At 37.0% G+C, this 16,193-nt stretch overlaps 1 protein-coding gene across 2 annotated transcripts; it reads right to left on the bottom strand.

Annotated features, from left to right (window-relative positions):
* Window positions 1–132: 132 nt before the first annotated feature.
* LOC113069254 (microspherule protein 1-like) lies at window positions 133–15,954 on the bottom strand. 2 transcript variants are annotated; one of them, XM_026242286.1, is made up of 15 exons: window positions 15,694–15,954; window positions 15,346–15,447; window positions 14,990–15,152; window positions 14,760–14,898; window positions 13,723–13,887; window positions 13,489–13,598; window positions 12,254–12,362; window positions 11,983–12,121; window positions 11,819–11,894; window positions 10,630–10,658; window positions 10,435–10,527; window positions 10,270–10,352; window positions 6,605–6,692; window positions 5,087–5,214; window positions 133–850 (listed from the first exon to the last, which is right to left on the bottom strand). In XM_026242286.1, exons 2-15 carry the CDS (start codon window positions 15,353–15,355, stop codon window positions 764–766), a joined length of 1,419 nt encoding a protein of 472 aa, XP_026098071.1. In that variant the 5' UTR covers window positions 15,356–15,447; window positions 15,694–15,954; the 3' UTR covers window positions 133–763. The 2 variants fall into 2 exon arrangements, with proteins under 2 accessions (XP_026098071.1, XP_026098070.1); XM_026242285.1 differs by having other exon boundaries at window positions 15,346–15,411; window positions 15,694–15,952.
* Window positions 15,955–16,193: the final 239 nt, after the last annotated feature.

Below are 16,193 nucleotides of genomic sequence, written 5' to 3'. Positions count from 1 at the left end.
ACTGAATTATTCAGCAAATTAATGCAGCTTTGGTGAGCAGAAGAGACTTCTTAACAAAACATACAAAAATAAAAAACTTTCTAATATTCCAAAATGTTGACCCTTAGTGTAGTTAGTAATTGTGCATTATAATTAGATCTGAAGCTTTATTATAAATGTACTGTTATGCATTGTCGGTTACTTGTATCCTGGGTTTGTACTCTGGGTTTGCAACATTAGTTCATGTCAAGGGCCAAAGTGATGCATGCAAAGTTCAGCACTCTAACACGAAAATCTTTAGTGGTTGCTAAAGTCAACGACAAACATACAATGCCTTACAATACACAGACACAGTGAAACACCTCTTTATCAATATATTTACACTATTTCTGTCATTGCAGAATCTTAGCAAACTGTCTTTGATGAGACAATACAAGGTTACTGTGTTTTAAGTATAAACAATGTGTAAATCAACAAAACAGTAACAATACAAAAAAGCAAAAAAATAAAAATCAAATCTACATTCACACGCACACAAACATTCAGTTATTTCTGTCCCAATGTGCCTTAAATAACAGGCATAAAAAATGTCCAATTCCTCTCCAAATGATTTCTTCTTCCAGTCAGACCTCGGCTCAGTTGTTGTAATGAGAGCCACTGTAATCTTGTGCTGAAAGGTCTCCAGTATATGACTCTCCTTGGAGGTAAACAGTACAGCCTTGTTTGGCTGCGTTGCTGTCGGACTGAATGGTGTTTGACAGCTCGTGAACTGGTGACTTCAGCATCATGGCTGATTCATCTTGGCAGCTTCAGCTTTAATGAGAGAAATCAACTCCTGATTGATCAGGAACACGAAGCGTAGACCTGCAATCTGGACAAACACGCATGCGTTATTGACCAACTTTTTCATTCTTTCTAGAGAATCAATGTGCAAACTACTTCTGAGCATGTTATATGCAACAACATTATTAGGATTAAGGGTAAGGCACAACATTCTGACATTTTATGTAATACATAGTAAATTTTATTAATTGTGACTTATTATAAAAACAATATGTAATGACACACTGGTCCACAATACAGCTATTTTCATTAGTTTCGAAATGAGCGTGATGAACACTTTAACAAAAATGAAACAATACCAGCCTCCCTGCAGCAGTGTTATTTTAATGAAACTAAACAAAATAATTTGATATAGAAAAACTAAATAAATCAAAACTAGGATGACATTAGTAGCAACTGGATTTGGTTCAGGCACAATAGCTATGTGATGCATCACATCAGAAACAAGTGACAAAAATGCCAAATTTATTGTAATAAAGTTTTTACACTGGTTTGAGGTGATCTTTGACTTGTGTAAAAGAGTAAAGGCGAATAATGGGAGATGGAAACGTATTTGCTGAATAAATTCCTTAATGTGTATCAAAAAAAAAGTCATGTGACTTTGATGTAAGTTGACTAACCATGAACTGACCTTGTTGCACAGCTCTGAAATGTTGTTTGGTCATTCTGAAATGCATAAGTCGCCAAAGTCTGTCATCAAAGTATTTCTGTTTAATTGTCTGACACGACTGCATTCCCAAACAGCAGGCATCCACCTCCGAAAGAAGTGACCATATTTACTGAGGCACTTATTAAATCATTTATTATATATGAAAATGATTATATTCAGTGGTTTCTCCTAACTTTCTTAGTGATATTTAGTGCCAGTTTATCAGGAAATTATGGTTTTGTTCTCTTTGACTTGTTGAATGGAAACGTTGCTTTATTCACCGATGTTTATGCAATATTCAAGCACAAGATAATTTTACAGCTTTGGATGGAAACAAGCAAATATCTGACTAGTCTCAGCCTCAGACGTCACGCTCACGGACTGTTGGCTAAATGTCTGATGCATATGGGAAACAAAAAGGGTTGCCAACTAATTTTCATGAGAAGTTGCTAAAGGAAGGTCGATTTGTTGCTAAAAGTTACGTTGTGATGTCATCATGACGCAAAAATGTCATTACGTCATTTTTGCATCGAGGTGTTTCATCGATATATCAAATCTGAGCAAAAAATATATTTTATAGTTAATTTAGATTTCTTCGTAAAATTATATAAATGCATAATATAATAATTAACTGTGTAAATAGAATATTGAATTACCGAACACTTACACATTTTTGAACAATTACAAGTTTTTTTTTCTTATTGGCTAGTAAACTAGTAAAACTACACATTCTGAACAATTATAGTTTTAAGCAACATATTAGTATTTTGTTAGTATGCTACACTGTCTGTAAAAAAATAGTCTACTATAAGAAGCAATTTTCCATATAGATTTTTCAGATTATATTTATACACATATTGTGTGTTTTCAGGTTACAGGATTACAACGGATAATGGATAACAGATAAAGTCCTGGAAAATTACTACCTTTTCCATTTTTCTAAATCAATTAACTAATCACCAATTACAGGTACAAGCTGTTCAATCAGATCAATCGGTGTTTGACAAAGCACCGCGAGAGTGTTTTGCAGATCCATCTGCAGATCCATCTGCTATTAGCTCTAACGATACTTTGATGTCATACACCGATCAGTCCGCGGCAAGTTGAACACACCTAATTATTATGAAATTACTGCAAATAGCAGTTAACTTAATTCACATGATGTGTGTACTGCTAGGCATCTTTGGTTTCCTTTTTTTGTCTAATTTATATGCAAAATATTTTTAGCATTTGAGTCACTTATCAAAAGTTGCATTCTCTGTAAAAAACACCGTCACCATGACAGTAAAGGCCCGTTCACACCAAGCACGATAACTATAAAGATAACGATAAAGATATAGTTCTAAAAATCGTTCTCAATATTAAAGAATAGCAGAGTCCACACTACAACTATAACGATAAAGGCATAGAGAAACGGTATCGTTGGAATCATTTTCAGAACGATTTTTTTCTAGCTGATGAACGATATAAACATTGACATCCAATCAGAATCCATCCTGCTGTAACGAGCTCTAGGATTTAAAGGCAGGGTAGGTAAAAAATTTATTAACAACTTTCTTCCAAATTCGTTTAAACTTTCTATATATATCAATGCATAATTAAAATGTAAGTACTCTGATAAAAAGAGTATAAAAATCGAGTGACTCTAGACCGTTTAATCTGTATTAAACACAGCTCATTATTTCCATTCGGGACGAAACATAGGATTGGCTTAGGTGACTGTCACTCTCTCGCAACCATGGCAACCACACTTTTGCCACACATGACCTGCCCACTTGCGCGCGTACGTTTGATTTGAGGAATTCAAGAGGCAGGGATCCTAGGGATACCAAAACAATTGTAGAGAAACAGCAAGCAAAATTCAGCCCAGCCTAGCGTGGCTTTGGAAGGAGCCCAGAAGGGAGGGGGTGGAGTGAATGGAAATAATGAGCTGTCTTTAAAACAGTCGTGAGAGGTCTACAGACACTCGATTTTTATACTTTCTTTTTCAGAGTACTTACATTTTAATTATGTATTGTATGTATAATTATGGATTGAATTTGACAACAAATTTGGAAAAAAATTTTATATATATTTTTTACCTACCCTGCCTTTAAAGCGGCAGCTGCACGTGCGCTCAGAATAAACAGAAGATATCGTTTGCTGGTGTGGACGCTAATATCGTTATGTTTATAGTTATCTTTATAGTTATCGTTCTTGGTGTGAATGGGGCTTAAGGCTGATTAATTCCAGAATTCCTGAATTTTAAGTTATATCTGTTCTTGTGTTCATTTAACTCTTATTTCTAAATGAATCAAATACTCATTTCTAAAAAAAAAGTCTGTTTGTCACCTGCTGGTGTAATGAACCTAAAGAAACCTTTAGAGTTAGCAGCGAAGAGGCAGGCTCATTAGAAAAACATACCTGGGGCAACATGATATTTTGCTGCACAACACAAAAAGTGCATTCAGTTTTATCCAAAACAGATTAAGCTGAATCTGGCAACACTTCATTACGATGGTTGCTGTATGCATTGTGAAACTTTAAGCATTTAAATGTCCTGTAAGTGAAGCTAAATGGTTAACACACCATCACTAAACCACGAAATTGTCTGAAAAGTGAAAATATTAATATATATATCAAATATCGCCAATATTTTTTGCTGGATCACATCATGCGCCAAACAGTTGAAACAAAAAGAGTGATCATACACCTCTAACGGGTTCATATTCACAAGGAAAGCACTGAGACTTTTCATTTATAGATGAAACGAGGTGGCGGGTCGGATTTGGCCCGCAGGCCTCAAAGCTGACACTTGTGGTCTAACCGAAACCAAGAGCTAGAAAGTCATTTTCAAGGCACTGAACATGACTCTTGACTTGTCATTATTTTTGCAAACAGTTGCAAAATTATACTAATGGCCACCACAATAAAAACTGAGCTTTAACTGAATCCCTTAATATTGAATCCATTTTACTTCTGTAGTTCTTTTTTGGTGATTGATAATAATAGTAGCTGATACACTGCGTGTACACATAGAAGAGAATGTGATAGAAACCTTTCTCTGATATTTAGTTGGTACTATAAATATTCTAGAACTGTATACAAAAATGAATTGGGGCAATAAATAAATTCCAGCATTCCTACCACTTTTTTAAGCAAATTAATTTCCATGATTTTCATGGAGTCATGACAGATGAAAAAAAATTACAGAGATTTCACACAAAGAGCAGTTATAGCTGACAAAATATTTTGGAGCGGGGCATAACAAATTAAATACATATTGCATTCCTTGGTTATGAAATGTCAATGAAAAATACTATATTCTCAGAAAAAAGGCGAGCAGTCTTGCTTAAAACTAACGTGTAAACAGAATTTCATTTCAATGCTTATTTTACTTTTCTTTTTTTTGGAAGAACAATTTATGTATTTTTCATGCAATTAATGGTCTTAAAAAATAAAGAATCTTAAAATGGTCATACTTTTCACAAATATTATATAGTGATCAGATTTAGACATACAAAATTTATATACTATATACAAAATATGCGTTGTAAATGTGGTAAATCATCATTTTTTGACAGCTGTCATTTTTCCAAACGTTATTGTGTGACTCAAATGTAAGCTTGTCCATACCTCCATCACAGAGTTGTTGTTAAGTTTCCACTTGTTTCCAGACAAAACTGGTCGACCGTCAATGTAAATGGGTCTTCGGCCTTCATTAGCGATGAAGAAATCTCCATTATTCTTCAGTTTGATGATCCCTGGAGTTAGAAACACACATTAAAATTGGATCCTGTTGACACGATGCCATTCGAAAGTCCCGGTGATAATTCAAAGCATCAAATGTTTAAATTAAAATCCATAGAGCTGCGCAGTGTTACATCAGTCACGCATCTTACTTATCTTACTTAATTACATCAGTAACAACTAGTTAGCTTGTAAAAAAAATAAAATAAAAAAATAATTGCAGCTGGGTCACAGGATTCTTCCAAGTTGCCCAAACATTAATAAACATCGACGCTAAGTAGGGCTGTCAAACTACATTCGAATTTTAAAATATGAAAATATGATCAATATTCAAATTATGTTTGAATTTAAAAGGCAGAATTTCAGTTATGATGAAAAAGATTTTGGCTCCTCTCCTGAGGCTACAAGAGAGAGCATCGAGCAAAATATTACTAATGCACGTTTCAAAAGTGCGTCATGTTTAAAATAATGTTATAAACATATATAATTATTAACTTTGCTTAAACAATAAGAAACAAATCGTATGCATGTATAGTTTAATACTAAGGACCACAAACAAAGAGCACTTTTTTCATTTCAAAACAATGAGACGCAGAAAAATAGCCATAAAGTTTCAACATATGTTTTTTTAAAAGTTGAACTTACATTAATTCTACATGGCTTTCTAAACGTGGCTCTCTTGCGTGAAACGTGACGTGAGTGCAACGCTGATAGATAAATATGCGTTCTGTGTGAACGGCAATATTTTTTGTGAACAGCGCCGCATCCAGTGGGTTCAACTGGACAGGCAAAAAATGTCAAATGAAAATGAAGATGAAGTACAATAAAGTAAAGTGCAGTAGATGTTGTGCTGCAGTGACAGAAATTTCCAATAAAGACCGAAGGGAGTAAAGCCTGTGCTTATTTTAGCAGCTTACGATCAATGTATTATTTTACTATCAGAGATGTGCAAATTATCTCTAACGTCACTGAAACTGCTGTTAAAAATCTACGCTCCACTGATCATATCATCATGCTAAAAACAAAGAATTACAATAATGTGACGTTGGGGTGCGGATAGCTATATAAGGGAAATTTATACGTGCGGGTGGATGATTTGTTTGAAGCAGTGGGTTCGGGCTGATCTGCGCATCTCTACTGTAAACAGAAACCTTTCACAGCAAACATACATGGGATGCTGTAATTGATGACACACTAGGATGGTAGAAGAAAGTGCACTGTTTAATGTTGGCTGAAGATAACTCATAACCCAGTCACTCATCACATAATGCCTTCTCTTTTAAGAATTAAACAAGGGTAATGCTGTAAGAAAGTTTAGTGATGCAAAGCTAAACTTAGCATCAAGGAGCAGGACTGATCACACAGCAACATGTGCATCATGAATGAAGCTGTTCAATGTCTGACCTTGTCTTCTGGAGATCTTCCATGCAGGTCCCTCCAAAGACAGGTCTACATCTATCTGCTTGTCTTTAGTAGCACGTCCTAGTGTGATCTGAAACCGTTCAGAAGAGTTTGTTATCGGTCAACCTTTAAAACAATTGTGCCTCGTCTTAAATAACTAAATATTTTTCAATATTTCAAGTGAAGCATTACACAAAAAGTCGGCTGCTTATTAAAACAGATACAGCAGAGGCAGAAGATATTTTGTTAGCACTTTATTAAGTTGGCTTGAAAAAGCCAACTTACTGATCTACTATTTAATCTTATTATTATTATTCTTCTGAGCCAAATTTTAAACACTATCTCCTCCTAGAGCTTTCAAGCTAGAACCACCAAACTCGGGTCAGACCTTCAGACTGGTCTGACTCGGGTTGCTATATCTTTTCTAACTGATCCAGCTTATGGTTTTCGTAAACCAGACTACCAAAACCACCTTAAATCCCATAGACTTTCATTGAGGGGGTACAAACTTTTGAAAAATAAGGCTTATAATATATTTAAGCTGTCTACTACCATAGCAAACCTTAAAAACTCTCTACTGAGAATACAGCTAAAACCAGCCTAAGCTGATCAGTTGTTTTGGCTAGTCTCCCAAACTGGTTTTTAAGTGGTTTTGACCACTCTCACGCTGGTCTTAGCTGGGTTTTAGCTGGTTTTTACTGAATCCACTGTTTTTAGCTGGTTTTTGCCAGATTCGCATAGAAACATGCTAACAACATGCTAGTTACTCACTTATCAGACTAGAAACATGCCTATAACATGGTTTTAAAGTGGTTTCGGCCACTGTCATGCTGGCCTTAGCTGGTCTTAGCTGGTTTTAGGTGGTTTAGTATAGAAAAATGAAAACAACATCCTAGTTACTTGCTAATCAGACTAGAAACATACTTCTAACATGGTTTAAAGTGGTTTTGGCCACTGTCAAGCTGGCTTTAGCTGGTCTTAGCTGGTTTTAGGTGGTTTTCTTTAATGAATCAACTGGTTTTAGCTAGATTATCATAAAAACATATTAACAACATGTTAGTAATTTGCTAATCAGTCTAGAAACATACTTCTAACATGGTTTAAAGTGGTATTAGCCACTGTCAAGCTGGCTTTAGCTGGTCTTAGCTGGTTTTAGCTGGTTTTCTTTACTGAATCAACTGGTTTTAGCTAGATTATCATAGAAACATGTTAACAACATGTTAGTAACTTGATAATCAGACTAGAAACATACTTCTAACATGGTTTAAAGTGGTTTTGGCCACTGTCAAGCTGGCTTTAGCTGGTCTTAGCTGGTTTTAGGTGGTTTTCTTTACTGAATCAACTGGTTTTAACTAGATTATCATAGAAACATGTTAATAACATGCTAGTAACTTGCTAATCAGACTAGAAACATACTTCTAACATGGTTTAAAGTGGTTTTGGCCACTGTCAAGCTGGTCTTAGCTGGTTTCTAACTGAATCAACTGGTTTTAGCTCGATTATCATAGAAACATGTTAACAACATGTTAGTAACTTGATAATCATGTCAAGAACATGCTTTTAACATGGTTTTAAAGTAGTTTTGGCCACTGTCACGCTGGTCTTAGCTGGTTTCTAACTGAATCAACTGGTTTTACCTGGATTAGCATAGAAACATGTTAGTCACTTGCTAGCCATGCTAGCCACATGCTAGTCACATGTTAATCATGCTAGCAACATGCTAGTTGTATACTAATCATTCTAAAAACATGCTAGAGACATACTAGCAACATGTTAATCATGCTACAAACATGCTAATGACATGCTAGTCACTTGCTAATCATGTTAATAAAATGCTAGCAACATGCTAATCATGCTACAAACATGCTAGCAACATGCTAATCATGCTAGCAAAATGTTAGCGACATGCTAGAGACATGCTAGCCACATGCTAATCATGCTAGAAACATGCTAATCATGCTACAAACATGCTAGCAACATGCTAATCATGCTAGCAAAATGTTAGCGACATGCTAGCAACATGCTAGAGACATGCTAGCCACATGCTAATCATGCTAGAAACATGTTAGAAACATGTTAATCATGCTACAAACATGCTAGCAACATGCTAATCATGCTAGCAAAATGTTAGCGACATGCTATCAACATGCTAATCATGCTAGAAAAATGCTAACAACATGCTAGAGACATGCTAGCCACATGCTAATCATGCTAGAAACGTGTTAGCAACATGCTAATCATGCTACAAACATGCTAGCAACATGCTAATCATGCTAGCAAAATGTTAGCGACATGCTAGCAACATGCTAATCATGCTAGAAACATGCTAACAACATGCTAGAGACATGCTAGCCACATGCTAATCATGCTAGAAACATGCTAGCAACATGCTAATCATGCTAGAAACATGCTAGCAACATGCTAATCATGCTAGCAAAATGTTAGTTACATGCTAACAACATGCTAATCATGCTACAAAAATGTTAGCAACATGCTAGCAACATGCTAATCATACTAGAAACATGTTAGCAAAATGCTAATAATGCTACAAACATGCTAGCGACATGCTAGCAACATGCTAATCATGCTACAAACATATTAGCAAAATGCTAATCATGCTAACAAAATGCTAGCGAAATGTTAACAACATGCTAAACATTCTACAAACATGCTAGTGGAATGCTAGCAACATGCTAATCATGCTAGCAAAATGCTAATCATGCTACAAACATGCTAACGACATGCTAGTCACTTGCTAATCATGTTAATAAAATGCTAGCAACATGAAAATCATGCTAGAGACATGCTAGCCACATGCTAATCATGCTACTAAAATGTTAACAACATGCTAATCATGCTACAAACATGCTAGCAACATGCTAATCATGCTAGCAAAATGTTAGCGACATACTAGCAACATGCTAATCATGCTCGAAACATGCTAACAACATGCTAGAGACATGCTAGCCAAATGCTAATCATGCTAGAAACATGTTAGCAACATGCTAATCATGCTACAAACATGCTAGCAACATGCTAATTATGCTAGCAAATGTTAGCGACATGCTAGCAACATGCTAATCATGCTAGAAACATGCTAGTCACATGCTAGCAAAATGCTAATCATGCTAAAATCATGCTCTCAACATTCTAGAAACATGTTAACAACTTTGCTAATCATGCTAACGACATGGTAGTCACTTGCTTATAATGTTAATAATATGTTAATCACTTTCTTTTTTAAACTTCTTAACTTTTAAAACTTTTAAATTTTTAAAACTTTTTAAGCTTTTCAAACTTTTTACATTTTTCTAACTTTCTGGCCAGGCTTTTTCAAGCCAACTTAAAGTTTGAAAACAAACTTTACTATCTAGTTTTACAGTTATGCTCTGATACTAAACCAGAGTCCATGTTGAGTCCATGTACTTCTTTTATGCAGTACTTTCTTGGTTCACTGTAAGGGCACAAACTGTAAAATGAAGTGCAGCCAATATTCTGTTCTCCAATACAGTGACTTTCAGACATTGTTTACAATTGCAATTTTATGTAGTGTAAAGATTAGTTTGTATTTGACGGTGTTTTTGTGGTTTGAGTACATTCAGTGAGGGAGTCAAGCATCATACTGCCAGATTCAACCCTCGCATGCATGACATTAAATGCTCACTGACCTCTCTAGATCTCATCAGATATCTGACCATTCGTCCACGTAAAGCTGCCAGAGTCTGATTATCAAAGTCTGGTGAATTCATGCCTAAAAGAATGATATCACACAATCAGTCTCAGCGATCACATTCTTCTGATAACTGTGCTAAAGCCAGTGGAATAACTGTGACCTGTGATGCTGTCCACTAACACCTGCCAGCGAGGAAGCTCCTGCTCCAGCTGTCTGATCTCACGCTTCTGATGTCTATCTGCAATCATCAGCTCTACAAGAAATACAATAACATTTCATAGACAGACACAGGAAAAAGTACTGAAACATATTTAAGCATGTTTAAAACAACATGAGGCTGTATGAAATAACTCACCGTGCTCTAAGACTTCATCTCTGCTGTCCCTGATGAACAGGACAAATGATCAGAAGCAGAGTCAGAGTCAGAGTCATACATAATTGTCACAAAAGGCTTCAAGGAGGCTAATGAGGAAACACAATATGAATATAGAGTGCTGCAGGGATGACATATTTTAGTAGGCCTGTAACGTAAAAACAGTATTTTAGTGCTTCTTGTTCCATTATCCTGAAGTGTTTTTTTTGTTTTCATTTTTTTCTAATGAACAAAACGTGGAAGAATAAAACATTTTTGTAGGTCACAAGAGCTTATTTTCTACAATAATTCAACCGATGACATTTAAAACAACAACAGCAACAATAAAACCTAGGTAACTTATGGCGTGTGTGAATGTTTTTGGTTGTTGTATTCGTATTATATATGTGAGATTTCAATAATCTGGGTTTTATTGTTACATAAAAACAAAGATTGCATAAATAATTTAAAAAAAGTTTATTATTCACACTGCAGGAGAAAGTGTTATTGTGAAGTATTATCTGAAGTGACGTGTGGCCAAGTGTGGTGTCCCATACTCAGAATTTGCGCTCTCCATTTAACCCATCCAAGTACACACACACAGCAGTGAACACACACACACACACACACACACAGCAGTGAACACACACACACACACACAGCAGTGAACACACACACAAAGCAGTGAACACACACACACACACACACAGCAGTGAACACACACACACACACACACACACCCACAAACACACAGCAGTGAACACACACACACACACACACACACACACACACACACAGCAGTGAACACACACACACACACACACACACACACACACACACAGCAGTGAACACACACACACACACACACACACAAACACACAGCAGTGAACACACACACAGCAGTGAACACACACACACACAAACACAGCAGTGAACACACACACACACACAGCAGTGAACACACACACACACACAGCAGTGAACACACACACACACAGCAGTGAACACACAAACACACACACAAACACAGCAGTGAACACACAACCGGAGCAGTGAACACACACACACACACACACACACACAGCAGTGAACACACACCCGGAACAGTGGCTAGCCAATGCTGTGTTGGCCGGGGACCTCAAGGGTGGTCACGGTGTAGCGTTGGGTGAGATGATGGCGTGGGTTCACTTACTTGAGTTTGGCGTCATCAACCACCTGCTCGGCATCAGAGAAGTTCAGCACTTGCTCTCCTTTAGGCAGAGGTTGAACTAGAGACACATCAGAGGAGTGGTGTAAATGAAAATGATCAGCGCATACAGAAAGACAAAACTGCATTGATGCATGAGAGCATCTCACCGCTCTGGTCCTCCAGCAGATAGTACTGCTTGAGCAGCTGCCAGTGCACCATCAGATTCTTAGCAGTGCGTGATGGGTAAAACACATCCGGGTGCTTGTTGAGCAAATCTTGAAAAACCTCCAGCTTAGGCTGACTGCTCTACTCACAAACATGAAACAAGAGTCAACTGGAGAGCGATGACATTTAAAACAACAACAGCAATAAAACCTAGCAAGCATTCACTCTGTGTGTCATTGAAATGCTGATCTCGTTCCAGGATGAATGTCTTACTGAGGTGATCTTAGCGAGCAGGGCTTCCTCTGCCTGACTGAAGAGAGCTTTACTCTGAATAGCAGCGATAGCCTCTGGATGCAGCTGTCGCATGGACTGCCACGCCAACCTGAGGAACAGACAGAACCCTTCGAAAAAATGTACATTCAGATCCTATGTTAAGGCAATAGTTATATATATATATATATATATATATATATATATATATATATATATATAAACTCTTTTTTTTTTTTACTAACCCTCATGTCATCCTAATCCCTTCCAGAGAAGAAAATCTGAAGAGCTTTTCATTTAAATATAAAAACCTTAAATGTCAGATATCAACTTCTCCTTGGTTTTGTTCTAGAATCCTATTATAACAAAACAAATTTACAAGACAAGCGATTAAGAAAAAAACTGTTACAAAGAGTTTAAGGTTAATGAAACTCCTTTTATTAGATTAAGCTATTCTATGATGATGATCTATTATTTAAGCATTTTTAGAATTAGGTAGAACCGTTCAAGAGAGGTAACTAATTAAGAGGTGGATAGATGCCTTGGGGATTCTCAGCATCAAAATAATATTCTGCTTCAGTGCTACCTTGAAAAAAAAAAAAGTGACGTGACATTCAGCCAAGTATGGTGACCCATACTCAGAATCTGCATTTAACCCATCCGAAGTGCACACACACAGAGCAGTGAACACACACACACACACACACACACACTGTGAACACACACCCAGAGCAGTGAGCAGCCATTTATGCTGCGGCGCCCGGGGAGCAGTTGGGGGTTCGATGCCTTGCTCAAGGGCACCTCAGTCAGGTGAAGGGGGAGAGAGAACTGTACATGCACTCCCCCACTTACAATTCCTGCCGGCCCGGTACTCGAACTCACAACCTTTCGATTGGGAGTCCGACTCTCTAACCATTAGGCCACGACTTCCCTTCCCTACCTGACCAAACCAACGTGTTGGTAGATACAGTCATTTAAAAAAGGAAAGCCGAAGTGGATATATTGTCCCTGCTGTTCAATTGCCATGAACTGAATGAATGAATAGGGCAAGTGGTACTTTTATGACGCTATCATGAAATGAACATTGCATATATCCTTTTGTGTTCTGGGGAAGCAATATGTTTTTGGGGTTCGGAATGACATGAGGTTGATGGCAATTGTTTTTTTATTCCACTTTTCTACCAGATTAAAACAGGAACTATAACTATATGAGAAGAATTACTGGGTCAGAAACTCACTTTGATATGACAGGGTCATACAGCAGAGCGTACCAGCGCTCCTGAATCTCCCGCAGCGTGAAGCGACAGCTGAATTTGACTCCCAGGTGAACTGATGTTAGATCTGTGGTCTGAACATAAAGTACAGTTGAGGTAAAATCATGCGTTCAGAGCCGGGGGGTGAAAACTTTTGAACAGAATGAAAATGTTCAAAACTTCTCTAAAAGATGAAGCTCTGAACATCTGACAGCTGACCTGTAAAATAGCATTGATGAGCAGAAGGTCATCAGTGGGTTTCCAGCGGCCCAGGTCTTTGGTGATCTGTAACGGCTGCTTGTTTCTCTTCATTCGTTTGGTCATCGACGAAGGCGCGATCATCATGGTCAGGGGTGGCGTAAGAGAGCTCCCAGACTTTAAACCCTACAGTTCAGAGACAGATTATGGAGAACCGGATCAACTGAACTGTAAAGAATGTTTCATGTCACACTTAAAATACTGATGTCACATAATACAAACACATCTACAAGCACAATGCATGTTTACTTTAAAAGACAGACAAACACACCATCATTATATATAAAACATCTAATGGTTGTATTGCACATACACAAGTATAGAAAATAAATACATATGAGCTAAAATTATTCTATTATGTTAAAGCGCAAAGTCTTATTTCTGCTATGCTGAAAATTTAATACTTAATATTTGCGGTTTAAAATGTGATTTTTAAAATGTTTTTGAGGAAGTATCAAATGCTCATTGAGGCTGAATTTATTTAGTTGAAAACAGTAAAAATAGTAATATTTTGAAATATAATTACAATTTAGAACCGTTTCCTGTCTGAATATATTGTACAAAGCATTCCTGAGATAGCTAAACTGAATTTCTACACATCCCTTCAGAAATCGTATAAATATTATAATTTGAAGCTCAGCTTTTAAAATATATATTTTTTTTTATTATTTGTCCTCAATAATTAACAATGGTTCTCATATTTTTCGAATCTAGAAAACAGTTAAAAATAAACATGCTTTTTTTTTTTTTACTGAAAAAAAAAATAGCCCACTGAAGATTGGAGAAACGAAGCTTTGAGCACAGCAGTAAACTACAAACAAAAACCTAAATCTCAACTATTTTATACTATTGACATGTAGGTATGTACTTCTTCTTCACACACACAGATGTTCAGTGGACTATCATACAGTGGTTCTCGGCCAGAAAATAATAGGTAAGATTTACCACAATCAAATATTAGAGAGATCTGTGAAATTAAATCCAATAACCATCATTACCTTCTTCTTATCACTGGATCCAAGGTCAGTCCCAGGGAATCTGATTGGCTCGATGACTGGCTGACCTTTGACACGACTGGTAGATTTCGCAAGGCTACTCTCAACCAGTTCATCGTCAAACTTCTTTCTCTTTATTGATCTAAAATATAATGATTAGACACCTTTTAGACACATGTAAATGACCAGAGTGTACCAGAGGACTGCTGTGGTAACGGACGACTCCTCTTCACCTGGAGGAGCTCCTGCGTTTGGGAATCATCCCGGCTCCGCTGAAGGCCTGAGGGGCGCTCCTCTTCACAGCGGTGGACACCTCATCCTCGGATCGGCTCTGGGACACCAGAGGTCCTGCCACCGCTTCTGCAGCTACGCCAGAGGAGACGCCTGCCTTCACATCTGCAACACAACACCTTCAATCAGAGCACATCAGAACTCTAAACATTCATTATCCTAAACACACTGCTCATTCATCTACAGCGCAGATCACAGAAAATACCACTCCTTTGAGTACAAATTGCTAGCAAAAATCTTTTTGAAATAAAATCCTCTGCTATTCTGTGTATTTGGCACTCGCAGGTTGATATCTTACCTTTGTCCATGACCTCCTAAACAGCTGTTTAACACTGATAAAACCGATGAATCATGAATCACGTTACTGGAGGCAGAAAGAGGAGAGAGCATGAACACAGACCTAAACAATAACAAACACTTTTAATAACGTTACATGTGCAGTGCAGACGCTACCGCCACAGCGTTAAACTAGTGCTATACTATACTCTTATATACTAGTTAGTGCTACATCAGATGTATATTATTACGATTAAATTGCTTTATCAGCTCTAATAACGACAATTACTGTATCCACCGTGACAACAGCACAACATTTTTAGGTTATAAGTTACATTACAATGGAGAATTCAGGCGATGAGGGGTTTACCTTTGAAATGAGTAACGTTAACTTTGCGCTCTGACTCTGATCAGATACAAATATAACTTAATATTTCATTCCTTTATTTGATTGACAAAATAAGCGAAAATGCTAAATCAGGATAAGCTAACTGGAGGCTTTTGTGCGTTTGGAAGCGTTTCCGGGTTAGACAGGAAATATCATGCCAATGTCTCTGCAAACCTGCCTGCATTTGTTGTGATAGGGTAAATGCATGCTATTTTTAAATATCCTAAACTTTAGAGATGGAAGAAAGGAAGCTTTTCGAAAATCTATTTAAAATAAACCAATTGCTTCTCAAAACGATTTAGGTTACGGATTCGAAGCGCTCACATCGCCGCCTGCTGGTCAAAACTGTGCTAATGCAACGAAAACGCAGCCCGGATATGTATAACCACCTTTTACAAACTAATTGCAAATGCATGTAATAAAATATAATTAAATACAAAGGTCTGTAAAATGTGTTCATTTATTAATATAGAGTGCTTGTG

This window comes from Carassius auratus, unplaced genomic scaffold, assembly GCF_003368295.1.
Source record: "Carassius auratus strain Wakin unplaced genomic scaffold, ASM336829v1 scaf_tig00001155, whole genome shotgun sequence".
NCBI classification, from domain to species: Eukaryota; Metazoa; Chordata; class Actinopteri; order Cypriniformes; family Cyprinidae; genus Carassius; species Carassius auratus.
This window is presented reverse-complemented; position numbering and strand designations above follow the sequence as displayed.

Bases quoted from the DNA above. Each gene is read 5' to 3' on its own strand.
- LOC113069254 (XM_026242286.1), bottom strand. The intron at 13,599-13,722 runs GTCAGCTGTCAG...CTTTATGTTCAG, and splicing joins TCATCAATGCTATTTTACAG to ACCACAGATCTAACATCAGT. The intron at 5,215-6,604 runs GTCAGACATTGA...TTCTAACTCCAG, and splicing joins GAAGATCTCCAGAAGACAAG to GGATCATCAAACTGAAGAAT.